General features: G+C 46.0%; 1 protein-coding gene across 2 annotated transcripts; it reads left to right on the plus strand.

The window, feature by feature from the left end:
• Positions 1-1001: 1001 nt before the first annotated feature.
• Positions 1002-12362, plus strand: RAB17 (RAB17, member RAS oncogene family). 2 transcript variants are annotated; one of them, XM_053362612.1, is made up of 6 exons: positions 1002-1171; positions 5422-5599; positions 7950-8101; positions 9349-9474; positions 9954-10047; positions 11727-12362. In XM_053362612.1, exons 2-6 carry the CDS (start codon positions 5425-5427, stop codon positions 11849-11851), a joined length of 672 nt encoding a protein of 223 aa, XP_053218587.1. In that variant the 5' UTR covers positions 1002-1171; positions 5422-5424; the 3' UTR covers positions 11852-12362. The 2 variants fall into 2 exon arrangements, with proteins under 2 accessions (XP_053218587.1, XP_053218578.1); XM_053362603.1 differs by having other exon boundaries at positions 1003-1225.

The raw sequence follows: 12362 nt of genomic DNA on the forward strand, positions 1-12362 counted from the left end.
TATTTCTGAAGATGCCACAAGACTCTTTGTCACTCAGTGGACTGACACGGCTGCAGAAAGTGGCTCCTAACATAATACTTTCAGCAGACGGCGAGAATGACTCATTCCTTACAGGGAAGGGCGAAGAGGAGGAGGCCATGGGGTGTATGGCTGGCTGTAGCCCAGGTAAGATCAGACGGCGAGGAGATAGATAAAAGGCGCTCTGGTCTTGAATGGTACACAAAGCTAGGCTTAATCAAAAACACATGGAAGCCTTTTCGTGTGTTTATTTAAGTCTGGGATCAACTCCCCTACAACGTCAGTGCAAAGACCCATAACACCATGTTGTGATATGATAATATGACGAGGGTACTCTCTTTGTTTTTAAAATAAATTTAAAACGCGGGGACGCGGGTGGCGCTGTGGGTAAAAGCCTCAGCGCCTAGGACTTGCCGATCACATGGTCAGCGGTTCGAATCCCCGCGGCGGGGTGCGCTCCCGTCGCTCGGTCCCAGCGCCTGCCAACCTAGCAGTTCAAAAGCACCCCCAGGTGCAAGTAGATAAATAGGGACCGCTTACTAGCGGGAAGGTAAATGGCGTTCCTTGTGCTGTGCTGGCTCGCCAGATGCAGCTTGTCACGCTGGCCACGTGACCCGGAAGTGTCTGCAGACAGCGCTGGCTCCCGGCCTATAGAGTGAGATGAGCACACAACCCTAGAATCTGGCAAGACTGGCCCGCATGGGCAGGGGTACCTTTACCTTTACCTTTTAACAAATAAATAGGTAGTTCTAGTTAATCCCCTGAATTTCTAGTGTTTGTATTTTTAAAAAAAAGGAAAACCCAAACAGGAGGTGGTGTATAAATCAGTTGTGGGAAATGGCTAGGAACAGGTATCAGGCAGAGGTTTTGCCTTGAGGTTCACTGAGTTGTGCAGGGCTCCACCCTGTGAGAAACACCCCCTGCCAATGCAACTCACCTGGATCATCAGGTTTTATGGCTCTGCATTCTTTACAGCGCAATTCTGAAGGTGACTGTCCAAGAGGGAAATCAGTGGACCTTAAACTCTGGGTCAGCTTGCTGATAAAAGCAGCAAGCGGCTGGGAAAGTACAAGAGCCCTTCCCTGACTGGAGAAGTCTTGCTTTTGTTGTGCCACTGCCGAGGCTGCCCATTCTCCCACCTCAGCACCCCCAAGTAAATGAGCAGAAATCTTGAAAAGGAGAGAACACGGCAGGAACGTCTGGAAAGGTAAGATCTTCAGAGAGAAGCACCCAGACACTTAGTAGAAGAAACTGAGCAAAACGGTTACTCAGTGACCCATGAGAGGAACGGGACTTGCTAATATATAACTTGTGACATGCAGCTACCAGAAAGGTTTGTTTGCTTTGATATGGACAGCCTGGATGAGAGGTGGGTGAATGTTCAGCTAAAAGAGAAACTGGTTAGATTAGTCCTCACATAAAATGGGCCTTGTATCATTTAGAAAACTAGCAGGAATATACAAGGGATAATCAGGCTCCATACGGACTTGCATGGCGGATTTGCAAGAGGAACTATTTTGCTTCCAGTGTGGATTATTTCTGTCAGGCATTAGCTTTAGCCATTAAAGACATTAGAAATAGTAATAGTTATTCTACTACTACATGGGACACCATTTCCACAACCAAAGGTGCTCCAAACTACAAATCTCAACTAGGCGATTCGTATCTGGACTGCCGTTCCACTAAATTCAATAACATTTCCTTCTGGGCAAATAAATAGCCATAGGATCAAACAGCTAAAGACTGAGGGCCCTTCCTGGTAACCTGTTCATTGAGAATTCATCCTGATTTGTTTGCAGGGAGATTAGATGATGTTGGTTGTGTACTGAGCATTCATTTGCGTTTGTTGTGGGGAGGTTAGAGGACATGGCATCAAGGAAGTGTCTTGCACTTTATTGTGCATTTTCCTGTCACTTTCTTTTTCATAAAACTTTTTTTTTGGGGGGAGTGGGTCTGTTGTGCAAGGATCCCACTGGACAGCCCTCTCAGCTACAGTTCAGGAAGTTCTCACTTAAATCTCCCCTCTGATCTGAACTCAGTTAACCCAACTTCCTTTTTGCAATATGGGAGGCAATGCGACCACAGTTCTTTTTAAAGCTTGCAACAAGATATATGCTTCAAACAGGTAATAAATGCTAAGCAGTATTATTACTAAATAGGACAGTTTTACCACTTTGGGGATTGGCCCAGGCTTAGCCTGGGATAAATAACGCCTTCCACTCCCCTGTCATTGTTGCACGTTGGCAAGTTGTGTGGTTTGTGCAGGATTGCAATCCTGGCAGTGCAACGGGTTGTGCTCCTCCCAGGCTTCCCCAGCCGCCTCCATGCAATGGGCCCAGAGCTACCTCTCCTTACTCCCTTGCTTTTCTCTCCTCCTCCAGTGCTGGGATGCCACTGAGGTGTCCCAGACTGCAGCTGCTTCTTGGGTCATGTTCTCCAGGCCTTCCCCTCCATCCTGCTTTCAGTTGTAGCTGAGGGGGTTGCTAGAAGGGGAAGACCCAGTAGAAAAGTAGACTTGGTGGTCCTTCCTCTTGGGAGCCGGATGAGCAGAAGCAGGAGAAAGAGGACTCATGATGGCACATCCAGCAAGGCTCTCCTTACCTTCTGACCGGGTGGATTTCCTCAGCCCCAAGACCTCTATTTCACTACCAGTCCTTCACCGCAGACCTGCAGCAATAGCCTCAACTTTTTTGGCTCAACCTCTTGATTTTCCACTGCTGAGTTGTGTGGACTACACAAGGATCCCAGGAATTATATTTGCAGAATGTTTCTAAGAAATGTGTGACGATGTGGGCAGGAAGAGAAGGAATGATTGCTTCATCTCGATGGAAAGAGAATGATGAGCTCACTATGATGTGCACATCCTAGCAGGATGGAAGTTGTTTATTCTCTGAGGGACCCCCTCCTTATATTTATGGGCCCCATCAGTCACCTGGCAGTGACAACAGCACACCAGTCATACTGGGGAGCTGCTATTTTAATTTCCCACAGCACAGTGCCACTCTGAGCATTGAGGAAATTAAAATAGCGGCTTGGAGGCACCATGGGGGGGTGGCCCCTCCTGGATCCCTGGGGTGCCAAGTGCTGGTGCTGGACCTGCTGCTCCTCAGACTCAAGCAAGATTACCGGTACATCCTATTAAGTATTGCTGTGTTAGAAACTTGGAGGCTAGCTTAAGCTCCAGGCGAAGTGACCCTCTGAAGCATTCGGAATGGAGATTGAACAATTCCTTAAAAAAAAAAGTAGTACTTCGTATGATAAAATTGACCTTTTATCTCTTCTGTACCATCCTGTAAAGGCATGTGTCCAACTGCTGAAGTGGAGTGGAGGTGGCCAAGTTCAGGTGCATTAAAAAGGGACGCAAGTAGTGCTGTGGTCTAATCTACTGAGCCTCTTGGGCTTGCCGATCAGAAGGTCGGTGATTTGAATCCCTGCGATGGGGTGAGCTCCCGTTGCTCTGTCCCAGCTCCTGCCAACCAAGCAGTTCGAAAGCACACCAGCGCGAGTAGATAAATAGGTACTGCTGTGGCAGGAAGGTAAACGGCTTCATGCTGAAGGTTTGATTACTTTCAAGTGTGGAATTAACATTATGTGGCTCTTGAAAAGGGACTATTTCTGCAGTCTGAAGCAGTGAGTGGGCATATGTGAGAAAAGTGATCCTTCAGGTGAACTTGTTGAAGCTGAAGAAAGAGACCCTTATTGTCACCTTCACTCAGCCACTCACAAAAGGGGGGGGCCCTGAGCAGTGTCCGGGCACAAGTGAAAAGAATAACCTGTGCTGTTATCTGCAGCATTTGGGAATAAGTGTGATATCCCAGAAAAATGTGATTCCCCTTCAGTAGCAGCTGTCACCATCTGCCTCTCCATTGTAGCCCCTGAGATTCAGCAGCTTTTCAGCACCATGTCAGTTCTCTGCTTCTTCTATTTTTGCCCCGTGATCTGTGGACATTCCCCCTCCCCAACCCATTCTCTAGTCCCTCGGTCCCCACTCAAGTCTCTCAGCTGCCTCAAGAGATGCTTCACTCTGTCCAGGTCAGAGGTATTTTCTTCCACAAGGACAGCAAGGCAAGGCAAGTGGATGCGCTAGTGGCACTGATCCTCTGGGCTCATCCGAGGTCACTCACCGTTGGCAGTGGAGGTAGAAGGACACTAGCACCCCCTCAACTTGATAACACTCACTTTAGCAGCTGTCACTATCTAAGTGCTTTGAACAGGCACTCAATGAAAGAGCCCCCAAACCAAGCAGGAACATAACCGGGGTGGGGTGGGGGGTAGTTTATTCAGGCAAGTAGACATGAGAGGCAAGGAAGCTATGCATGAACTCCAGGAAGAAAATCATATTGATCAAAAAGTAAGATAAAAATGTATTTAAGGAAATCGTAGTTTACATGGCATTTTAACAGTAGCACCATACTTTGGATCATTATGTTATTTGACCAGGAGATACTTAATGTCATCGGTTGCATGAATAGGCCTTTTCTTTACTCCATCCTCATGGTGCCTCTCAGTGTTGGGATATTTCGTTCCACCTTAAGAACAGACGTGTGGATTGTTGTGTGTCACATGTCTGTTTACATTCCAGCACAGCTTGCTGGGAACTTCCATTTGTGTATAGCTTTTGCTTTAGCTGTCTTGCTTTGGACATGAAGGAGGTCAGACATGTTCCCTTTCGTCCTGATGTGTGCTGAATAAACTGCTTGTAAATATGCTCACACAGCTACTTCTGTTGTGTAACGTTTACTCTGCAGAGTAGCCACTTCTGTTGCGTAGCGTTTACTCTGCAGAGTAGCGTGCCCTAGCTGCACCAAGAACTGGAGATTGCCTGCCACACTGGCCGGTGGGCTGAAGCCAGCTGGGGGCCTGCCAGTTGCCCCCGTTTCCTTGGTTGCATGCCAACACTCAGAACACAGAGGCGTGATGTGTGCCCACATGTGGAAAACTTAATTGTGGAATATAAAAAGCTCCATGCATTTTGATAATGCATTCTTCAGAGGCAAAAAATACACCTGAAAGGAACTACAGTGGTACCTCAGGTTACAGACGCTTCAGGTTATAGACGCTTCAGGTTACAGACTCTGCTAACCCAGAAATAGTACCTTGGGTTAAGAACTTTGCTTCAGGATGAGAACAGAAATCGCACAGCGGCAGTGGGAGGCCCCATTAGCTAAAGTGGTACCTCAGGTTAAGAACAGTTTGAGGTTAAGAACAGACCTCCAGAATGAATTAAGTTCTTAAACCGGGGTACCACTGTACTTGGTGCAAAGGTTGAGAAATGTCATTATCCAACGGCAAAGTGTTCCATTTACTGCAGCCTAGTTGTGAGGCTTCGTCTCCTCTTCCTCTCAGTTCCAGAGCCTCTGTTGCTGCCAAATCATTGCCTTTCCTTTTCCTTTTCCTCTCCAGGACATGGCTCAGAGAAGGGTGCAGAACAAGGAGGCCACGCCCTACCTTTATGTCCCCTCCCTAAAAGATTCTTACATTTTCAAAGTGGTTCTTCTGGGAAGCACGGCTGTAGGAAAGTCAAGCCTAGCCTATCGTTATGTGAAGAAGGACTTCCGGGACTCTCTGCCTACTGTGGGCTGTAAGTGAATGGTGCTGAGGAGGACCCTAATGCTGGCTGAAGGGGCCCTGCCTTTTGCATTAACCGACATGCTACAAATTACTCAGAATAAGGTCAAGGATGCAAGTCATGAACATTGGGCTGAGGAACTGCTTTGGCACAGCCTCAGCTATTTTTATTATGAAATATTGTCTCCATGACAACCAGGCACAGAACACCCTAGAGGGATGGAGCACTATCTCTTTCCTTGCAACTGTAGTGACAGAGTGACCCCCAGTGATAAAAGCAACACAGTGCACAACTTGAACATCATCATGTGGTGGGGGGGGGCATGGCTAATTGACATCTATCCACCCTCCCCCCAGCTGCTGAAGTGCAGCGGATGAGGAGGTGAAGAACGTGGCCAGAAGACACGGAAGAACCTCTTGGTGTGTCTGTGTATTTGTAGACGCTGTGGTGATCACACGGGGTCCCCGGACGTTTCACCGTCTATTGATCCCTGTGCCACCACTTTATTTCTCGCTGCCACCACCCAGGCCCTACCTGGTACAATACTGAGTCCAGTCAGGGTTAAATTGGAACATAAACTTCTGTTTATTTATTGCAGTTTAACAAGCGTGTGGTTTCATAAACGGTATCGGTCAATTTCAATCATGGGGTGCCTATCCAGACCTCTAACTTCCGCTACCTGCTCTCACTCACTAAACCACCTCTCAGATATTTACTTGTCTTCCTAGCTCCTAACTGTTCCTGACTCGGCTTATTTCGCTGCACTAACTCAACCTACCCACAGACTCTATCCCAATTCACTCCCACTCCAACCAACCACCCAACTCCCAACAAACTCTCCCCTTCGCCCCTCCCAGAGCTGGTTTTATAGTTCCTCTGACTCCACCCCCTGGGTCCTGACTGGGTAACCTGTTTAACTATTTCACCTCCAGCACTCTCATATACAAGCAATTTTGAAAGTAGGACCACGTGGGCCCCCTCCCTGCAAAGCATCATGAGGACATTGAGAGGGGCCCAGAGTTGCCCTTCCCAGTATTTATCAGCCAATTGCTAGGAAATGAAGTGGACGTGGAAGTGATTGTGGCAGAGTTCACATGCTTTCAAAATAGTCCAGGGTTAAAGAAGCAATGGACAGAGGCTGAGGGATGCATTGCAGTGACTTTGGTTCTCAGCTATATGATGACTTGATATACTGATATAAAAATTGATTTCTGCACTCTTGTGCACCTTGGGAATGCAGGCGACAGACGGCATGTTGTACAATTAAAGCCACCTGTAATCTGAATGGATGCATAGTCTATTACCACTTCATATTTAACAGGGATGGCTTCCCCAACCTGGTGCCCTCCAAATGGACTACATGCAATTCCCATCATCCCTGGCGATTGGCCAGTGGACAGGGCCCTCTGCATCTGGCCGGCACCAGGAAGGCTCCCCAACAAGCATGGCACACCTTGTTATTTTAAAAGAAAGCAATGCCTGGGCAGGTGCAGAACCTTACTTGCACATCAAAGTTCCATATTTTGACTTTTGAGTAGAAAAAGATTAATACAGAACATTACTGAAGCTGCTTTGTGAGTCTGGAAGTTGACAGAAGTGCAAATCAGTTGATCTCATTTATTTGGATATGAGAAAAAAACAGTAGACCTGAACATTGTTTTCCATTGATGTACACATAGCTGAAGCAGTTCTCATCCCGAAAGAGGCAATCCCTGCACTCTCTCACACACTGATAGCGTTATGACTTTATTTATAGCTTTATTTATTAATTGGCTAAGTGGTTGACTATAAAAAGTCATATCTATATAGGCTGATCAAATGTTCCAAGAGGCTTGGTTAGCAAGCTGCCCTGAGCCAAGCCTTGGTCTAGGGCACTCATGCCAGTGGGCAGGACCCTTCCCATTGCTGCCCTCCTCCCTCCTGCTGTGCTGCCGCCATTAAGCCATGTTTTGGCTTAGCATGTCATTCAACCCTGGGCTTGCAGCTTGTCTCACTCCAGCCAAACAATAACTGGTCTAGTAACCAAGGGTTCTTCTTAGGTTTACTCTGCACGGTTTGTCTGGAGCAAAACAAGCCAAGAGTCTGGGCTCAGACAACATCTCAAGCCAAGCAAGACTTTGCTCATGGCAGTTCAGCAGTGGGAGGACCCGGCAGCTGTGATCTCCTTTCTCAGAGCCCTCACACTTGTGCATTTGTGCAAAGCCATGGTTTGGTTTACGATTATCTGCAAAGTGGCCCATTAGCACAAGGTGTAAGCATAAGGATGAGCGTGACCAGTAAGGCCATCTAGTTAACAAAAATCTAATCTCCATTGTGTCTGCAGCTTCTACTGGAAAGCGATTCATTTCTCTTTTGCTTTTAGGTTCCTTCTTCACGCAGGTTCTAAGTTTGGATAACACCACAATTAAGCTTGAGATCTGGGACACTGCAGGCCAAGAGAAGTACCATAGTGTCTGCCATCTCTATTACAGAGCAGCGAATGCTGCTGTTTTGGTTTATGATATAACGAGGAAGGTAAGGCAGGAATGCTCTGCGTAGGCCTTCCCTTCCCTTTTCCCATTTCACCATTTCTGAATGTGTAATTTTGCTTTATTTTCCAAGGAGAAGTTGTCATATTTTTCTGTATTTGTATGAAAAGGTTGCTCTGGTGCATTTTTGTACCTTCAAGTCCTGGAAAACCTTTTTAAAAGTGGCTTAAACCAGGACAATTTGGGAGCATGTTGGAACAATCACAATATCACAGCAGAGTAAATCAAAATCTCCTAGAAAAGTCAACCAGGCTGATGTTGTCACACACAATAACGTATGAATCAGACACGAAAGTGTTACTGACAAAGAAAACGTCTTAAAATGAAGGATGTCAAACTTGCTGAATATGATGACATTGTGGAGAATTGTGAATTTTTATGCAAAGTAAGGCTGTGGCCTCTGGTGGTCTTTGCCCTTCAGTTCTGCTCCAGGAGCCCTCTCTAAATGAACAGCTTTCATTACCAAAAATTTGTCTCAAGTAGCCCTTTAACTTGTGGAGATGCATGGAAGAGGCTGCTAGCAGTATGGAACTGTTCATAGAATCATCGCCTGGGGAGAGCATTCCGCAAATAAGGAACCCCTGCAGAGAAGGCCTATTCCTGTGTTGCCATCTTCTGGACCTCTTATGGGGGAGGCACATGACAAAAGGCCCCAGATGATGACTGCAAAGTTTATATGGGGAGAGGCTGCCCTTGAGGAATTGTGGCTGTGAGCCGTTTAAGGCTTTATAGGTCAAAACCAGCACTTTGAATTGGGACCAGAAGCTAACTGGCAGCCAGTGCAGTTGAGCCAAACCTTCTTGCCCCGGTGAGCAAACTGGCTGTTGAATTCTGCACTAGCTGGAGTTTCTGAACAGTCTTCAAGGGCAGCCCTCCGCATGACGCAGTAATCTAACCTTGGGGTTACCAGAGCATAGACAACAGTAGTTAGGCTATCCCTGTCCAGATAGGGCGTAGCAGGGCCACCAGCTGAAGCTGATGGAAGGCACTCAGTGCCACCGAGGCCACCTGAGCCTCAAGTGACAGCAAAGGATCCAGGAGGACCCCCAAGCTACATAGCTGCTCCTTCAGAGGGAGTATAACCCCATCCTTCATTACTAAGCACATTTTTTAATGTTGTTTGGTTGCACATGACACATTTCGCACACTAATACAGAACCTAATTTCTCTTAAGAAATTATAGCTCCATTATTGCTTGTATATCAGTTATTTACATATAAGTTGTCTTTTCAGGAAAGTTTGGAGAAAGCAAAAGTGTGGCTGTCAGAACTGGAGAAGGAATTCCTTCCTGATGAAATAATTATAGCTTTGGTTGGCAATAAACTGGACCTTTCTGCTGAACGGGAGGTCACATTACAGGTAGACGTTATTCTTGTATTTAGGCCAATGCCTTTACAAACGTAGGCCTTCTCACTCCCCCCGTCTCCCTCTCATACATATATACACATTCCTCTGCCGAAACACTCAGTCTCACATAGCTGTTTTGGAGTTTCTCATGTATGTGGCAACCGATCACAGAATCGTAGAATTGCAAAGTTGGAAGGGTCACGAGGGTCATCTAGTCCAACCTGCTGCAATGCAGGAATCATAGATGGTTGGTGGGATGCATTTGGCTCTCCAGGTCAAATTCGTGCCTTTTAATAATAAACACATAAACCACCACTCTCGCTTAACTCAAGAAGGCAAATAAATAAATAAATAAGAAACCCACCTTGAGTAGCGTAGAGGGTGTGTTATAGGATTATATATGAATCTACATATCTCTCTCTCTCTCTGTGTATATATATATATATATACAGTCTACTTCCTTGAAATCATAGATAACGTTGTTTCTCCAGGAGGCAAAGGATTTTGCACAAACAAAGAACCTGCAGTACATGGAAACCTCTGCAAAATCTAATTACCAAGTGACAGAACTCTTCGTGTCTCTGGGTAAGTTAATTTGCACAGTTAACATTTAACAAAAGGTGCTCTCTGTCTCTCAAAGTTTTGCCTACGCTTCTGATTTATGCTCTTATGCTTCTCTCAAGATAGAATACCCAACGTAAACTCTATTTCATTTTCAAGTACTAATCTTGTTTTGTTGTTGGCATCCATATGTCTCAAGAGAATGGAGTGCATCTTGGGGGGTGTTGTCAAAACTGCTGTGTTAGCAGCACTGAAGTGACCTCCTGGGGCACAAGTTTGGGCCGTGTGCCTAGAGGTCCTGGGCTGCCCAGATGACAAGACCCCTGTCTTGGCCTCGCTGATGGGGTCCAAAGGAAAGCAGAGCAAGATGTTTGGGAGCAACTTGGCTGCAGGAGTTGCCAGAAGGAGGCGTACAAGGCACCATCCAACCATCTTAGGGACTCCAGTCTGGATTTGTGTATGGTTTGCTCTTTAGCCTTTTCTTCTCCTGAAGATATCCCACAAGGCAGCAGAGGCTGGAGTTTTCCTTCTCCTAGATGGGCTACCTTCCCAGGTTGACAGGTCCCATCTACCCCTCACTTCCCTCTACAGAATGTGCAGAAACTACCCTCTTGACCATTAGACCCATGCTTGGTCTCGTCCTCTCAATCCACCAGAGTCTGTCTTTGCATGCAGGGGATAGACAAGTCCCTAACTCAATAAGGGTTTGAGACCTATTGGCTGCCCTCACCTGGTTTAGCTGTCCTGTTGGAGCCATTTCCTGGGGTGTGGTCACTGTTGCCTGCTGACAGCTTCTAGGAAGCACAGGTGAGAACTGAGTGCAGGATGGGAACATAATAAAATGTCAAACATAAAGAACTTCCTGATACAGGGCTGCCTTCAGATGTCTTCTGAAAGTTGTGTAGTTGAGAATGGCGTTCAGCCTTGGCTCAGATTGCTTCTGAAGGTGATCTGAGAGCACAACTGTAGAAATTGTTCCACGTTCTCATTTTATCTTACGTCCGCTTCAGCCATCAAAGCACATCACCTGCTTTCTCTTCAACATATAAGAGTGGTAAGAAACCATTGTAGCAGGTGGAGCTGGAGGCTGTAAAATGACTCTTGCATAGATGAGAAAAGCCACTTTCTATGTCCACACCGTTTAACATCATTGCTCCAGAATAATAGCCGCGTCTGCAAAACAATCACCCAGTTCGTTTTAGGTGGTTGAGCAGCATGCTGATGTGCATGGCTGAAACTGCAGTCACTCCCATCCTCTCAGGTCCTGCTGCTGCTGCCTTGTTGGGAAATGCAATAGCCTGGCCTCTCATGCCATCCACTGGGTTTGTTTCTCTCCCAAAAGGCCACCTATGGAAGCCAAGTTTTGTTCTTAACTATGGTTTACTGTGTCTTGCAAACTGGGTCAATGATCTATTATTTGGCCATCAACTCCATGACCATTCTAGCTGCCTCCTCCAGCCTTTAAAGGGCAGGGGGCATCTGAAGGCCACTGTTTGACCTTCAAGGGTCAGAGACGTCACCTTACTCTTTCTGAAACCCAGAAACAGGCTCAGGCTCACCAACTGGTCATGTGGTGGAGGAAACAGCTGCACATGGACAATTGTTATTCCATGTAAGCAGATAAGTAAAAACTTGCACTTTTAATTAAGGCTGTAAATCTTATATTTCACAGAAAAATAACCATTTCTCCCTTCCTCACAAAGCTCATGAATTGTTAAAACAAGAACAACAGAGAGAGAAGACATTTCAATCAACACAATGGAAGAAATCACGTGTTGATCTGCGAGAAACAAGTTTTCCCCAAACGAAATGCTGCCAAGCAATCTGAGATTAGTTGTTCGGTGTGGCTGGCGTTGCTGCTGCAGTAAAAAATGGAAGCCCGCTTCTCCAAGCCGGAGGGTTTGCTCTGCTTTATGTGCCTACCTCATTCATTGTCACTGTGAAAAGACATTAAAAAGTAATAATAATAATAATAATAATAATAATAATAATACAGTGGTACCTCGGGTTAAGAATTTAATTTGTTCTGGAGGTCCATTCTTAACCTGGAACTGTTCTTAACCTGAGGTACCACTTTAGCTAATTTCTGTTCTCATCCTGAAGCAAAGTTCTTAACCTGAGGTACTATTTCTGGGTTAGCAGAGTCTGCAACCTGAAGTGTCTGTAACCCAAGGTACCACTGTAATAAAATTTTATTTGTATCCCGCCCTCCCTGGCTGAGGCCGGGCTCAGAGCAGCTAACATCATAAAAACAAGACACACTTCCAAATTATTTGTAAAAGCTTTCAATAGTATAGTTTTTCTTTGGTATCCAAATGTAATAAAGAGAATAAATAGAA

Source organism: Podarcis raffonei, chromosome 1, assembly GCF_027172205.1.
Source record: "Podarcis raffonei isolate rPodRaf1 chromosome 1, rPodRaf1.pri, whole genome shotgun sequence".
In the NCBI taxonomy this organism is placed as follows: Eukaryota; Metazoa; Chordata; class Lepidosauria; order Squamata; family Lacertidae; genus Podarcis; species Podarcis raffonei.